Source organism: Podarcis filfolensis (assembly GCF_964270895.1).
Source record: "Podarcis filfolensis genome assembly, chromosome: 9".
NCBI classification, from domain to species: Eukaryota; Metazoa; Chordata; class Lepidosauria; order Squamata; family Lacertidae; genus Podarcis; species Podarcis filfolensis.
Window position 1 is genome coordinate 42,957,107 of NC_139610.1, and position 17,175 is coordinate 42,974,281.

At 42.4% G+C, this 17,175-nt stretch overlaps 1 protein-coding gene across 5 annotated transcripts in view; it reads left to right on the forward strand.

The window, feature by feature from the left end:
- MAML3 (mastermind like transcriptional coactivator 3) overlaps positions 1–17,175 on the forward strand; it is a 270,375-nt gene that overhangs the window by 122,389 nt on the left and 130,811 nt on the right. The window contains exon 1 of one of the 5 annotated variants that reach the window (XM_083571051.1): positions 3,976–4,002. The exons of the other annotated variants lie outside the window; for them this stretch is intronic. Coding sequence (XP_083427177.1) covers positions 3,991–4,002 — 12 coding nt within the window. The 5' untranslated portion in view covers positions 3,976–3,990. Of the gene's footprint in view, positions 1–3,975; positions 4,003–17,175 lie in introns of those variants that run through there. 5 annotated transcript variants of the gene reach the window in all.

Consider the following 17,175-nt stretch of genomic DNA (forward strand, 5'->3'; position numbering starts at 1 on the left):
TAGGTGGGCACTCTATCTGGTTGAGCAGTGTAAAGAGTCCTTTTTGGCTGAGAAGGTCAAAGGTCTTCATCCGGTTTATGAAGACAATGTACAAAGGGTGTCTATGCTGTTGACATTTCTTCTGTAGCTGGTGCAGTGAGAAAATCATGTTGACTGTTGACCTCTTGAGTTCTGAAGCTCAGGCGCGGGATAGACCCTGTCAGTGAGTGACTGTAATCTGTTGAGACCTTCATGGGCAGTTGTTACAATCATGGCAGTCGTCTTTGTTCTTTGAGGGTCACAATGCTGGGGAGACGCATGTCTTGTGGCACAGATCCTTTTTTCAACACGGCAAGAGAAAGCCGTGGAGGTGTGTCATGAGAGGGGAATTGAAGCTGGCTTTTAGCACTTCTGTTGCGATTCTGTCCTGCCCCATCACGCCATCTGCTTGCTGCGGTCTGTGATTATCTCTCCCGTCAAAGATTACAGCAGTGCAGTTTTTCCTGACTGTTGGTCCAAAGGTTGTCTTCGTGCCTTTGTACATTTTGCAAGTGTTGCTACTGTCAGCAATGAGTTGAATGCTCTGGTACATTGTCTAGCAACCAGCTAGGCATCGTTCTCAGTGCAGCAAGCGTCTTCTTGCAGGGCCCACCCTTGTGGTTCACAAGAACCTTGCACTTTTGCAGCAATAACAGGCTCCATGTCCTTAATGCTGCTCTCTTTTGTCACTTCCATTTTCTGTGCTTTGAGCCCACTAGTGCATTAGCAATAGCCACCTTTCTAGAAAATGTTTCCAGATCATCACAGAGCAGCTCATCCTTTTGACAAGTTTCAGTCTTAGGAAATCCACATGGAAGATTTTTCCTGTATTAATGGTGAACATCTGAGCATCCACATAGAAAGTATATTACAGCAAACAAAACAGTTGCTAAAAGTGTCAGTATTATAGCACAATATTAGTTGTGTGCATTGGATAACATTTATTATTATTTATTAATATTATTTATTTATTCTCAGCTATTTATATATGGGGTTTGATCCACTGAGCACTGCTGCTGCATAATCTCTTATCTGCCTATGCCTTTAAAAAACTCAAAGTAACACTTTGCTAAAAAGAAAAGAGAGGAAACAAAAGCCTTCTGTTTTAGTTAGTTTTTTTCTTGATTTGTTTTGTAAATCTAAATGGTAAGGAGGCCACTGACAATATCAGTGACTCATTTTTTACATTTCACTTTAAAAGAGGGAGGAGGGGAGACTTGTGCAATAAAGAGGACTTCTGCTATATTTAGAATAAAACTTCATGCTCCCTCTATCAGGATGTGAGCTTAATTATAGCATGCTATAAACTTTGCTTTTGTAAAGGTTCTCTCTCTCTCTCTCTCGTCTCTCTCTCACTTTGTTTAGCAGAATTTGGCTGCTATTTTTGCGATGGTTTTGTAACAGCAGCAAAGCTCCGACACACATGGATTTTGTGCAATTTGAAAAAGGATTCCTTCAAGGGCCAATGATAGCAGCCTTGTGGTTTTACAGTCTTCTCCCAGCCTTCCGCTCACTGAAATAAACATTGTGTGTGTAAACTGGTAATGTTGGTTTAAAGTGCTAGTTTGAAATTTACTTCTCTGGCTGTAGTGCTCTGATAACTTCTGTTATCTACCCTGAATTTTAGTCATAAGCCTTTTGGAGGAAGCCTCCTTGAATGTGAGGAAGATTAGCTAGCTGCAAGTCTGCTCTGCTTTGGCTCCCCCTGTGGTTTGGCCACAACTATCCTTTTATATCATACAGGCTTTTCTGGACTGAGGCACTAGGGCAGGGGTAGGCAAACTAAGGCCCGGGGGCCAGATCCGGCCCAATCGCCTTCTCAATCTGGCCCGCGGACGGTCCTGGAATCAGTGTGTTTTTACATGAGTAGAATGTGTACTTTTATTTAAAATGCATCTCTGGGTTATTTGTGGGGCCTGCCTGGTGTTTTTACATGAGTAGAATGTGTGCTTTTATTTAAAATGCATCTCTGGGTTATTTGTGGGGCATAGGAATTCGTTCATTTCTTTTTCCAAAATATAGTCCGACCCACCACATGGTCTGAGGGACGGTGGACTGGCCCATGGCTGAAAAAGGTTGCTGACCCCTGCTTTATGTTAATATGGGCATCATCAAGAACAGGGAATCTAGTCACATTTAGGGAGTGATTCATGTTCTCTTTACCAATGGCAGCCTGTATTTGTTTCTCTGTATAAATGCTATATTGTTGTTGAATGTGTGCATGTGTGTATCTTTAGCAAATGTTTTCCTTTTAAGAGTCACATGAAAGGTGGGAGGGTGTTACTGATAAAAGTGAGATGAGCGCCGCAACCCCATAGTCACCTTTGACTGGACTTAACCGTCCTGGGGTCCTTTGCCCCCCCTTTTTTACCCTTTACTGAGAAACAGACATGTTTATTGTGATGCACACGAACTACTGTGAGCCTCAGGTTTGCATGCATTTCTCCCCCCCCCCCCGGTCTCCTCCCCACACACAGTCTCAAAGAGCATGGCAGAAAAGTTACTTTCAGTTATATAAACCGTGGTTTTCTGCTTTGTCCGAAGCAATAAACAATAGCTTTCCCTTTTGTCCAAACCGAGGGGTGTGCATGATTTGTTTATTCATTTATTTTGTATTATTGTACACTGTTTTTCATTTTTTTAAAAAAGATACAGTTTATATCAAAGAGTGGTTTGTGTCAAAACCATACATTCCAATGTGAATTACGGAAACTGATTAAAGTACAATTAAATGAGCAATGGAATCATAACAGTCTAACAGGAGGGCTAGAAAGTAGAAGAAAGTTAAGTTGAACTAAATGTGGCCTCTGCAAGCTTGGGAGAGTAAGGAAGCCTTCACCATGTGTCAGAAGCCCATCCAGGTCAAGACCCTCCTCGCATTTAGAGGGAGGCAGTTCCAGAACTGAGACAGAGCCATGAAGAAGCCCTGGTCTGCTTACGCACTCAACAGGGCTGCCCATAGTTTGCACTAAACATGGTTAGCTTACATAGGCAGGTTTCATGAGCAGCTTCATGATGCTAACCACCTGGAAATAAAAGCAAAAGTATAAGCTTCTGAAGTTTCCCTCTTGGCTATGCAGGAGAAACTGTGGACATGCAAGCCTGGGGGCTCGCTGCAGCTTATTATTGTGATATCCATAGGAGAGTCAATGCCTTAAAGAGCAATCCAACTAAATCAAAATTATATCTATTTTATTTTTTCTTAAACCACACACACACACACACACACATGAATGAATGACAAAATTCAGCGTGAGCTTATGTTAGTCAAGGACAATAGAAAATTAGGTAGGATGTCAAAATAGGAGCAATAATACTTCTCACAGTATAGATTTTAAACTTATTCTCTCACTAATTTTCCTGGTTATTGGCATAAAAAAGCAGCCAGATGTTTTCCTTTTTAATGATATATTATGTGGTAGGGCAGTCTGTCACCTGGTGAAAACTCCCCTCTTCCCCCCCAAAGTTCTCATAATAGAACAACATAAATTCACATGTCTAAGGTAAACCATTTAAACTGGCCCTATGGGATTGGAAGATTACTCCCATTAGCATGGTGCAGCGATCTTATCCAGGCTGTTTACCTTATGGGCAGAAGAGCTGCATAAGTGGCATTTGCCACAGTCCCTGCAGAATAAAATTTGAGCTGCAAACAATAATTTATAATGTGTTTTAAATGCAGAGGAGGCCATGGCCTGACACATGGGCTATTAAGAACGGCGAAAATCTGTAATGCAATAATACTAATAATAAAGTGGCCATCTTAGCTTGCTGGGGGGTGTGGGAGTGAACATTGTTTTAGTAGAGTATTCTTGGACTGCTCCTATTTAAAATATTTGTTTTCTGTTTTCTGGGTACGGACCATATTTTGAAACAGAATTTATGTTTCAGCTGTACGTATTTTGCTTGCATGGAGCTTGGGAATAGGTGACAAAAAAGAAGTGCAGATTCTAAGCCACCTGGACATGAAAAATGATTTTAAAGGTGGTAGGATATAGATATAGATATATACATGTACATGCATCTTGGAATTAATATACCTTTGATAAGATGTAGCTAACAAATGTGGCTCAAAATCATTTGATCCACCCTCTACTGTACAATGAAGAGTATGTGAGCTTAACATGAAGCTATTCACCTGTGTTAAATAATTGGATTTTACTTTATGCTAAAGCATTGGCATGTTGTCAAAAGCACATTTGCTTTGGACAAGCTTAGAAAACTAGTTCTTGAGTAAAAGCATGTCTTCACGTGCAAGCTTTATCATTCTGAATCAGTCATGCCATTTGGCCCACTATCTAAAGGCCGTGTCTGTACTTACAGTTTACTGTAGGTCATGGTTGATTCCAGGTATCTCTGGCACATGTTCCACATGCTGCCCTTTTAACATAATAACATACACATATCCTGCATCTGCCTGGTATTACCCCAGCTAGACCTGAGTTCAAATGCTCTGAATGTGGTTTGAGTGGTAAAATAAACCTTTGGCCTATCTCACAAAGATAGAGTCGTCCCCCACCCTGCGCAGGAATACAGAAGGCCTTCCTTGGTGTAAGCCAGGAGTCTGGAACCTCAGGCCCAGGGGGAAATGCAGCCCTCTGGCCCTTGGAGCTCTCCCTTCACCAATTCTCTGTGGCCTCCTAGAGTGTGTTTGCCTGGCAAAAATAAGACATTGGGTTGTGATGCTGCTGCTTGCTTGACTGGATGTAGAAACCTTTGGTTGTGTGTGGCTGGAATATGACCTACAGAGATAAGAGTCCTATCCATCGTTTCACCCACTTTTGCCTCTGGCTCTGTCCATTGCTGTGGTATGTGGTCCTTGGGAGGTTGCCCCTGAGGGAATCTGGCCCCTGGGCTGGAAAAGTTTCCCTCCTCTTAGTGCAAATAAAGCAAGATGGCGTTAATAAGGGGCAAAACATTTTCCTTCCAGTGAACGTGGCACAGTTGCTTGCTTCTGTGCATTTGCTTTGTTAAAGCATTCCTTTGCTTGGAGTCATTGCTAATAAACTCCTGAGTATTCATAGGGCTTTGTTTGGAGAAAAGGGCTTGATTTGCTTTGGTTCATATGGCTGTGAATAGAGATGTGCTGTGTAGGGAAGGGCAATGGCTTGCTAAGGAGGATGGACATAAGTGAAAACGCATGATTAATAATGAAAATCAAACAGATGTTCACATTAATGTACAGCCTTGGGCCTTAAGTACTTAGCAAAGCCAAGAGATGCTTCTCTAAGCATTGGTTCAGTTGCATAATGGTAGCTCTCTTATACATCAGATGGTTGATGCTGAAAAGTGTGTCTTGAGAGAAGTTCTCTGAAGTTTGAAAATCAGAGCTGCTTCACACGTCACAATGCTTGTGGCCACATACCTACCTACTAAATGCACACTGTTTATACATGTGTTGTGGAGACCTTATAGTAGCTTATATGTTACATTTAAAAAGAGGGGGGAAAGTGTTTGTCAGGAGACTGCCATCGGAACAGGGCAAGGAGGCAGGGGGCCCGTTGGGATACAGAGAGCCTCCGAAACTCCTGAGGAGCAGCTCCTTGTACAGCGGTGGGAAAAGCCCAGTGGAGAAGAGAGGGAAGGGGCCAGCCAAGCGAGGAAAGGGCTCGAGGATGCTGCTGAGAGCCCCAGCGCCTCACCTCGCCAGGCTGGCCAGGAGGGACGCACGTCACTTCCGTCACCCAGCTTGAGCAGAGGGGTGAAATGCAATGAGGGGAGGAGGAGGCTTGGGGTGCCGAAGTTCCTGTGTTGGGGGAGAAGCCGGAAGGGGCCACTCCCGGATTCTGCAAGTGACTAAGACGGACATGAACTTTGTGGATCTGCACTGTAAATAGTTTGCACAATAAAACCTGTAAAAGACAGGTCAGAGTCCTGCCTGGTTACTCACGAGCAACCACCACCAGCATCTGACAGTGTTGCACCTTTTAGGCACGCATGGAATACAGCCATGACATGTGACATTTTGTAATGTGTGAACACACACCCTTTTAGTGCAGCTACTCCTATCAAGACAAGACAGGTGCCTTCTGTCTGAATCATAGCTGTCAACTTTCAGATTTGAAAATAAGTTCTCAGCAGCCTCAAAAAATAAGGGATCAGCAGCCTCACCTCTCCCGGGGACAGTCTACAATCCGGGATAGCAGTGGGAAGCAGCAGGAAACGACGCTGGAATAAGGGAATTTCCCGCAAAAAAAGGGAAGGTTGACAGCTATGGCCTGAATATTCTGGAAACACCTGAAGACACTTTTGTTCTGACAGGCTTTCCCAGCTGGATAAATGAGTCTTTACCATGAATGTCTATTGGTTAGGTTTTTTTGTCTTGTTTTAAGTGTATTTGTCATTTTTGTGTTTTTAATGATCTTATATAGAAGTTGCTTTGAGATGGTGGTTTTGAAGGTGGTTAATAAATCAAACATATGAATAATAATAATGTTCCAAATTCTTGGGGGATGGGTGGAATTGTTGGGGAACATTTGGATGAACTTGAATTGAACCATGGACTGAACTGGTTTGTTCTGTGAAGGGGCGAATGTGAAGTGGACTTAGTTCCTTTTTTGACGTGTTGTACTTCAACTGACAACTATTTCCTTTTTTTATGAAATGAACTTTCCACTCTTCGGTTGAGTATAGTGGTTGGGAGTAGACTACAATATGTCATTCAGTTCTCTGATTTCTTTGATTCTTATTTCAGAAAGTGGTTCTTCAGTTTTGTTCTGAAGGGTTATTCTCCCTCTGCCTAGTCCATTTTTACTTTATTTGCTATTTGGCTGTGTAATGTTATAAGAGTGTTTGGATGACAAGGAGAAAAAAAGATATTACTGAAGTGTCCACTACTACTTGAGGAACATATGAATCTCTGGACGAAGAACAGGGAGCAGAAGGATCAGTGAGTGATGTGCTGTCTTTCTGTGAGAAGGAGCTGTGGGAGCCCAATGTTTGTTTGTTTTCTTGCAAAAGTATTTCCAGCAGGGACAGGAATTGTAAGCCTCTGTGGGGAAAGGGACTCGGGTGATCCATTTCTCTCTTTCTCTCTCTCTTTCTCTGAGCACCCTACAACACACATGCCTGAACTCCTTGTTTTCAAACAAAATCTGAGGCTGACCTCAGGAAGCTGAATAGCACTGAGTGTCAAGAGCTGCCTGTTATAATAATATTTATTATTATAAGACCCTAAGTATCAGTGGCCATGTTGGATTAGGCAAATATTTAGCAGGCATGGGCTGTCCTGATGGGATCATGACAGTCTCAACCATCAGAATAGCTTGGCAAAAAGCCCACACGTTGCTGCTCCTGGGACCTTCCTTACTTGGCACAGCCCCAGCCTCGCAGGAGACTCATGTATTTGTGCATATGTCTCATAATGTGTGGGAGGGAGGGAAAGAGAGAGAGAGAGAGAGAGAGAGAGAGAGAGAGAGAGAGAGAGAGAGAGAAAACCCACTGAATTCAAAGCATCTGCAAAATTGGAGGAAACCCAAAATGAAGAATAGAAGTTGCTGGAGTCCACATGCTGAGTCTTTAGGGCTCTGGTTATGTGTCCTAGCTAATGATACTCCAGTCTCTTGCTTAAATGAAAGGAGTGTCCACATTTTTCCTTCCTTGGCCTTGAGCGTTTGCTGATTAGCTGTCCCACTGTGTCATAAAGAGGCAGCCCAGGAGACAAGAGGGTGTTTTCTCCTAGCATCTCCTCTTCTTTAAAGCCGACCACTGCAACTCTGTGCCTCATCTATGTTTTTCCTAACTTCTAATTAGAGCATTGATAGGACTAGTTTTTCTTCCTAGTGTTTGTACTCTTTCTGGACAGGCTCTGACAGAAGTGACATGGTTAGATGTAGATGTGCTTCTTTCCAATGGAAGCAGTAAAATGGGCAAGCCCTTTCAACAGGAAATTTTAATTAATGGTGCAGGAACCCTGTTAAAGCCTTCATAGTGCTTCATGTAGACATAAACACATACAACCACAAATCAGGTCTTCAACATAGTAGCAAATGAGAAACTATTTAGAGCCAAACCAGGTATGATAGCAGCAGACACATTTCTTCAAACAGAAGTCTGCCCAATCACATATTAAGTGTGAGGTTGGACGGGGGGCAAATTAAAAAAGTAAGAGGGGCATTTCTTTGTTCAGTGTAGTCTTCAAGGTGATGTTCTCCCAGCTGGGCTCGTCTCTCTTCTTGTAACCTGGCTGGGTCTGAATATTTTTTTAACTTGCACGACAGACTTCAAAGGCATTAAGCTATGAAAGGGAGGAAGATTCAAGAATCACCATGAGCACACCCACTTTGCACTTTTAACTTGGATACTCTCCTTCTGCCCTGCCACACATATCTTATACATTATTAGAACAGACCTGCATTAACAGAGGTAGGTCTGCCAAGGGCAGTTTCAGTGGAAGTCAGGCCATTTATGTATTTCCAAATGTCTCATACTCTTTTAACAATGTATGTGCTTGTCTCACCCACATGCTGGTGTGTTATACACACCTGTAAAAGTGGCAAGACAAGCAATGTTTCCCATCTTCTTTTTAATGCCTTTGGCATGACTTTTGCATAACCCAACTTGGCAAACAGACGTTAAACACACACGAACACATGCAGTGAATGCAGATCAGAAAGCTAATACCTATCAGGAACGTCTCATGATTTCCTTTCATTATCCATACCTTTTCACAGGCAAAGGAGTAAGGCTAATTTACTGTATTACTTTCTGCTCAAAAAGTACCCTGTCAGCAAAATTAAATAGGTGGGAGAATATCATCCACCTTACTTGACTTCAAACATCCATATGATACTTTTATTCCTTGGGAATTACACCTGTTCATGTGCATGTTTCATGATGTATACATGTTGTAAAATAGGAAAATGTGTATTTCCCATGTACACAGGTTACACAGTGAGAATCATGAAGGAAAAGCAGGGAAGATGAGCTATTCCTTAAGAAATTACTCCGGCCATGAGACTGTAGCTCAAGGGAGCACCTTCCCTAATCAGAGTTGCCTGCCAAGGATTACTGCTACAGATCACCAATGCATTGAGTGGTTAATGTGTTAATGCTTAATAAGTCCCCTATTTCCCCAGCCTTTATATTAGAATGCATGATGTGTGTGGGGAAATTCAGCACACTTTCATCAGCATGGATGGACAAGCAAATCTGTGTTGGAAAATCTAACCCCTTGCAGAGTTGGGCCTCTGTGTTCCAGGCCTTTGCTTTGATCTGACATTGATATTTCATTTTGTTTTCTTGTCTTTCTCCTCTTGTTAGTACCACTTAAGTAGAAGTTTGTATACTTTGCTTGTGGGACACAGATACATTTTCTCTCTGTTCGCTCTCCAATACATCTCAGCTGCTTCTCCATCTCCTTTGCAGCAGTAGCATCCCAAGTACATCATGTTCCATTGTATATTATTTTAATCCTCTTTTTTAAGTGCTAAACTTTAGAAGTTGAGTGAGCCTAAGATGTGAAGTTAGGTATGACTTTCAGGCAGGCTTTTTCCTGTTACTTTACCAGGGATTCAGACTCCTGAAAATATATGCACTTCTTAGCAATATTTACAGAAAGGGCTGCTTCCTGCAATCCAGAAAGCTGCCCCATGCTTGAGTTCAATAGTTCCTTGGCATCATCCTCTGCTCTGGATCACACTGGATTTACGATGCTGTGAGAGGTACTTCACTTGGTTTGAGTCAAAGTTTGAACCCGCTAGCCAGGCTGCTGCTGGTCAGCACAAAGGTCTGCCAATTTCCCAGGGCGAAAATGAACTGCCATTGCCAGATGAGGCACATCCACGAATCACTACTGCAGTTTGAAAGCAGAAATCAACCAACACAGTAAAAACCAGCTGGCTGCATTTGAAGCAGGCGAGGGGATTTTGCCTTTTCCTTGCCAGTGGTGGAGGGATCTATTGCTGGAGGCAGGAAATCAAATTAGATGGACTGTTGGTTTGGTTCTGTGTGGCATGTCTTATGCTCCTAAATCCTTCATAATGAATGTATCCATGACAGGCACTTGGGGAAACTTTCCATCTCATCAGCAAAGGTGCCCTTTGGAGCAAGCCCTGGTTTAGAAGCTGTTAAAGTAAGTCGGAACTAAGAAGCAACAGTTTCCGCACTTTTCCATTATCTATTTCAAACAGAGGAAGTGGGGTCCCCCCTCCCGCATTGGAAATGTCTTTGTTTCTCAGCTAAAACGAATTGATATGCAGCTTTTTCTCCCCCTTCCTGGATTTCTGGCCCTGCAAAGGTGGAGAGCTGATTCCTTCAAATATTGACTATCATTAGGGGGAGAGCCTTTGAAAAATAGGCCGGTGGAGATATAGATATATATATCTATATCTATAACGAGTCCTTTGTCATTCTGGTTTTCATCTCTTTACCTCACCCCTTTGATATTACAATGATATTGCACTGGAAAAGGGACCTTTATCAGAAGAGAATTGTTTTAAAGATTGATGAGAGGCCTGCAGGGGAAGCTGCACGGTATAAAATTTAAAAAAATAAAAGCCTCCGCATCTTTTAGGATTTCAAAGGGAAGAGAGAGAAGGGAGCCAATCTCTTGGTATATGCAGCAGATGGCATTTCTAACAGGCAAATGCTTAAAGCCCCTCTTAACAATGTGCATTTGCTCTCACTAGCTCTTCCATTGATTTCTCTCTGCCCTCCACAGACCTGGCTGCAGTTAAGCCTTGCGTCTTCCACGTGATGCTGAGCCGAATCAGATTTTCCTTTTAGTTGTTCGATCAAATTTTCCTTCCTAGAGCTTAGAAGGCTCGCTTGGGACCTTATAGTAATTGCCTCCCCACGCTGTACTGCTGATACCTTTATTGGATTGGCGTAGGGTTTCAGAGGACTGTGTTTAACATGCAGTGAGCTGCAGCAATGCAAACAGCCCCAGTGTTTAAACAAGCATCCATTAGGCCAGGAAACAAGACGGTGCCAGCCCATTTGGTGCTGTTTAGTGCTGGCAGCTTAAGGCAAACTGTGCAGCAGTGCTGGGAGGCAGGGAGGGCGGAGAACAGGGATGGGGAGAGAAAGGGGAGAGAAGCACAACTGCAGTGTCAGAAAAAAACAGGACGAGAATCTCTAGTTTTGTGGGAAAGGGGGGGGGGGAGGCTGTTGCGGGTTGGAACATGTGCAAAGCTCATTAATATCTCATTATGTTAGAATAGCAATCTCCCAGCAGAACGGCGTTAGCATGTACTGGATGAAGGGCTCCAAAAGAGCAGCCTGGATGTTTTTAAGTGAGATCCTTGATATCTCCCTTTGCTACCAAGTGGAGCGAGAGGAGGTGTTTTTCCTAAGCAGCAGAAATAATTATTTGCTCAGGCAAGAAGCCAAAAGGCCATAATGTTTCCTATATCAGCTGATATAGTACTTTAAATTAAAAAGAAAACCCTGAAGAATGTCATGTTGGGTTTCTCAAAGCAGCACCAACTAGCACGTCCAACTTTCTAATAAATTTCCTTTAATCTTTCAGGAAGATTATAAAATTTGGTTTGTTGTGAAATGATTTCATACCAAGATTTCTCTTCCTCTCTTCTTCCCCCAGTCTTGAAAAAAATAGGAAGGCAGTTTAAGGCTATATACACAAGTGAAATTTATTTTAATGTATGAGAATGCCAGATACCGAACGTAAGGGAGATTTCACATTTTGTATATTCTTAAAGTAAGCTGCATTGCATTTAGTAAAGGGTATATATGGCCAATGATAACTTCAGAACTGTTGAAATTATGGATGGTTCTCCCACTTCCTTATTTATCCAACTTACAATTCTATGCTTTTATGATTTCTGCAGCAACTTGCAAATTCTTATTTTTAAAAATCCTCATGAAAATTCATTAGCTTTTTAGTTCTCTATTTTTGTATGCAGTTTTGACTAATGTTCATGTTTTTGCAAGCAATTTTCCCTAATAGAATGTCTTTTTCACTAAAATATGCATTTTTTGGTTATAGAACAAGTGGAAACACTTACCATGAATTCCTATTCTTAGCGCTTGCTGGAGGCCATATTGCAGCTGGCGATGGCACCTCCCACTTGCTCAACAGGCAAGTTCTAAACATTCAGACCACCTCCCCCAGGAGCAAGAGCCATCCTGTCCCTTCCAGATTTTCCCTCCTTGGCTGCCTTTTGGAAGAAAAGTGGGGAAAGGTGAGGCTTGAAAGGTAGTTGAAAGGTAACAAGAGGCAAGGTTGATCTGGGCAGACAGGATGGCCCTTTGCCCTGGGGGGAGGTGGTCAGAAGGTTCAGACCAGGGGTAGGCAAACTAGGGCCTGGGGGCGAGATCTGGCCCAGTCACCTTCTAAATCCGGCCCTTGGATGGTCCAGGAATCAGCATGTTTTTACATGAGTAGAATGTGTTCTTTTATTTAAAATGCATCTCTGGGTTATTTGTGGGGCATAAGAATTCGGTCATTCCCCCCCAAAAAAATAGTCCCGCCCCCCACAAGATCTGAGGGACAGTGGACTGGCCCCCTGCTGAAAAAATTTGCTGACCCCTGGTTTAGACCCTGAGCCAATAGGAGGCACCATCCGAAGCTGCAGAATACACTCCAGGATCCAATGAGGAACTGCATTGCAAAGTTCAGAGAAGTGTGAATTCCACTCTGCTGCATCATGCCTGGTGCAGTTTCTGGAACTGTTTAAAATATTTTTACATGGTTCTATTGAAAATAATCAGCACACTCTGTATTGTAAAGGAATTGACACTTATCCATTGAACTGCATGAATGCTCATGTAACACCCTGAAAAACGAACAGGCAAGGGCATTTTCCTGCAGCAAAGTCCTGACATGTTAAGATCCTTCTTTCACAAATTTGTGAACTTGTATCCCACTCGTTTCACCCCAGTCCACTTCCTGTCCTGGCAAATGGAGGATGAAACAGGCCTTTTCTGCCAGAGAAGGTGTTACTTTGCCCTAGCTTACATTTCATGCTGTTATTGAGGCACCAGTGGCAGGATTGCATGGTACTGGGAGAGGAAAGTGTTTCCTGTCAAGCCTTAAGGCACAGGAATTATTTGAATAATTGTATCCTGATGCTATATACTGTTTGGAATAAGCCGGGGGCCACCCTGGAAGACTCTGGGAGCTGTAGCTCTGTCTCCCTCAGAAAATTCTGGAGCAAAAACAAAACTTGTGGACAGACCACGTCAAGGGGTGAGGGTTGAAGTGTTTACTCGCTTAGTCCACCCTCCCTTCTCAAGGTGGCTGTTAAGGAAGAAGTTGCATGAACAGGGGAAAGGGCCTCAGCTCTGTGGTTGAGCATTGGCTTTGCATGCAAAAGATCCCTGGCAGTATCTCCACACAGATCCCTGCCTGAAACCCTGGAGAGCCACGGCCAGTCAGTGTAGACCAGTGTTTCTCAAACTTGGGTCTCCAGCTGTTTTTGGTTTATAGCTCCTATCGTCCCTAGCTAGCAAGACCAGTGGTCAGTGATGATGGGAACTGTAGTCCAAAAACAGTCCACGTTTGGGAAACACTGATGTAGACAATATTGAGCTGAATGGATAAATGGACCGCACTTGGTATAAGGCAGCTTGCTATATTCCTGAATTTAGGCCTTGCGACTGGTTTCATGTGCCTGGAATGGAATGCTGTGATTATGATTATTCACATGCAAGTTTGATTGAGGAGCCCATTTTGTGATCTAAAGGTAGTGCTGGTTTTATTTGTGAGTGTCTTGTATTCTTGCAGTGGTTCTCAACCTGTGGGTCCCCAGAAGTTGTTGGACTACAACTCCCATCATCCCTGAACTCTGGCGTTGCTAGCTAGGGGTGATGGAAGTTGTAGTTCAACAACATCTGGAGACCCACAGGTTGAGAAAGGGTGCTTTAGGGGTTTAGGAAAGTGTCCTGGGGAAAGGCAGATGTTTTCCTGCATGTGCTCATTGCAGGGGAAAGTCTAGCCATGTGGTTCACATGCCAGTCTTGAGCAACTCTGTCAGCCATATAAACCGAGCTGGGCCACCAGGTTCATGAACACCTGGCACCTCTGAAAAATGAAACAGCAGACCTAAGCCCAAAGTTAAAACTGTGTACTGCTGCATAAATATTACAAATAATTTATTTTAGTTTCTGTTACACTGGTGTGAACATTCTATGATAATGTGCAAAAGAAAAGTTAACAGGTGGATGCTTAATTAAGTTATTCATAAGAACTGGAAGAAAGAGAGAAACCATTCTTTTGTATTAGAAGTGCAAAACACAGTTAGATTACTTCTGACCTCCATTAAAATGTATGCATATCCATGGAGTTTGCTATATTGTACATATTTGAATGCTCTATTCCCATACATTGAAATAATTTCCGTTTCAACATTTTGATGTGTTTCTATGGTAGTTGAAACAATATTAGAGCCCTCCAGTGGGCAAACTCATTTTTCTAGGTTATGGAAATTCTGCTAGGGTAGTGTTTTTATTAACATTTCTTTTGCATTTCCCTTTGTCAGCAAAATGTGTTTTTAGCTTTTGTTCTAAAGAAAAGTAAGGATAATAGACTTCGCAATAGTTGATAAGAGGTGTGCATCCTTGATGCTAGTGGAAAGAGGTCAAATGTTTGAATGAGAAAAATTAAAATTTACATTAGCTATGCTAACTTGGCTCCATATTCAGGGCTCCAGGTTCCTGCGTTAGAAGTTTGTCAACTTGTGGTGCCACATCAATTGTATAATTTGGATTCTCTGAATATACTGCAAAGCCAGTACAAAACTGAATAAGAAAGGGACGACGTTCTGCATCGCTCCTTCTGCAAACCAGTAAATGCAATGTTCTGTGGTTTATAGGTGTGCAATAGTGCTATCTGGGGCTACATTCACATGTTTCCCTAACTGTTAATTTCCACATTATGTCTGAGCTTCCATACAATGTAGAAGCCACTTCAGAAAACTGATGGAATATAGTGCATGCTTAGTGCTCCTTTCTGCGATTTTTGATTCCAGAAAAAAATGCCTTTGCGGACCCCTTAACCTTAACTGTGGGTATAAAATGCTGAAATTTGGGGTGGTATACCATCCCTGCTGTTTTCATGGGGGAATCATGGGGGAACAGAAGCATGTATGTGTGAAAAGAATGAGGAGTAGTGACCTGCTGTGCCACACAAATACAAATATTTTTTATTTGTGCAGCTAAAGCTATTACAAAACAAACTAAAATGCATAAAATGTTACACAGTTCAAGTAATTATTTAAACCAGGCAGTCAGATAAGATTTTGCTCCCCAAAATAATGTAACTTCTCATCCCCACAAACTTTCCTCCTTAAAATTGCTGCTCTAAAGGCAAGACAGGCCACTTTTCCAGAGTTGCAAGGAGACCTCTCCCATAATAAAAAGTTACAACCTTGGCCAACTTGTTATGTCTGAGTCTAACCAACTTCACAGTGTTGTTGTGATGATAAAATGAGGGATAAAGGGAGGCACTGTAAGAAATTTAGAACTGTGGCTCATAACCTTCCACCTTAAAGGAACCGATTCTATGATCTTGAGATTTAAGCTATTACGGTATATATTTGATGATGGTGCAGTCATGCTGTCCTTTCCCTCCAGTTGTTGTTTTTTTTGTACATATGGAATACTTAGACCCAGATCTATTGTTATGTGGTGTGGCAGTATACCAGATGAGATGTTCCATATGCTTGTCTCTTCCACTCCTGTGTTTATGCCTTTTTTTTCCTGTGGTGTAGTTTGACCTTCTGGTCCATGTTCTTGAAGCTATCCTCCTCGGAGCACACAGCTTCTGTTATACCCTCAGGAAAAAATGTCAAACACAAGCCCTTCCTCTTGGCATCCCCATCTCTTTCAAAGCCTGTCGGCTGTGATCCTCGACATGCTTTGTCAGCTTATTTGCTTCACTGGGGCTTGCTCTAAAACGGCACTTGGAAGACCAAGGAGCCAGTGGCCTTTGTAGCACAAAATAAGTTGTTTGCATTCAACAGTCACAATAGTTTCGATGTTAGCAACTGCAGATGCTGCTCTCATTGTCCTAATTTCAGTAGTAGTCTTATGGGCTTGATTCCCTTTCCATGAATGCTAACTACTGCTGAAACAAATTAGCACTTTGGAGTGTTTTCAGGCCTCCATTGGAGGAATCTCATAAATCAAATACTGTGGAATTTTTGAAAGCCGTCTCTGGATTCTGGTAAAGTGCAAGGGTGTAAGACTTTCCACAAAGTGGCTTACATCATTTTTTTAAAAAACATATTTACAAAACATTGAAATCATCCTCAGAGCAAAAGCAGCAAATTCAAGGCTCGTCCCCACTTCACTTGTCTTGTGCATAGAAAAAGCATGGATCCGACTGGTTTTCCACTTGTCCTGTGCTTTCTAGAAACAGGTTCGAGTGGTTTTCTGTTTCACTTCCTCAGGAAAATCCACTCTTTACAGCTGTATTGGAACAAATGTCAATCTGTGAAAAACCCAATTGACATTTCCTCCAATTTCAAGGTAAGGAGCAGGTTTCCCCTGGAGGAAGCAGTGGGAGAAATGTAAATGTGGATGAGCCCTTAGTAATGATATGATAACCTTAAAACTTAAAAACAATACAAGAAGTTGGGGAGGAGGGAACCAAACCTATATATATGCTGCAAAAGCTCTATGAAGTCTGCTGCCCATGTCTTAACGAAGCAAAAGTCAGAAGAGCCTCAGGCAGGCATTTGGCAACCAAGTGACACCTGTGGCTATCTTGGATGAAAGAGACTAGAATTGGTATCTTTTTTCCTTTTTTCCAACAAAATCTGGCACTAATGGCAGAGCTTCTTTTGGGTGTATGTAAAGTGCCTTTTCCATGAGAGGAGCTAACCACCGGTTTTAAAAATGGATCTAAGGACAAAGTATTTTCCCCACCTCACATAGAAGACATGAACTTAGCAGACCGTCAAGTCCATTCCTCAGTCGCCGGCAGAATTATCCACAGATCCACTTATGCTATAGAGAGTTTCCAGAAGCAGAGAGCAGGTGCTCACTGGTAAGACCTCTCTGTAGAGCAAATTGTTACAGATTATTCAAGCAAGTAAACTAAGCTGCACACTGCACAGAAGGCAGAAACATGAAGGCGTTCACAATAGCAATGGAAAATCAATGATAAAAACATACTTTGCCCCTAAACCCACCAACCAAAGCTCGGGTATTACACCATTCATTCTTTTCTTCTTTAGCCCTGAAAGAAAATAA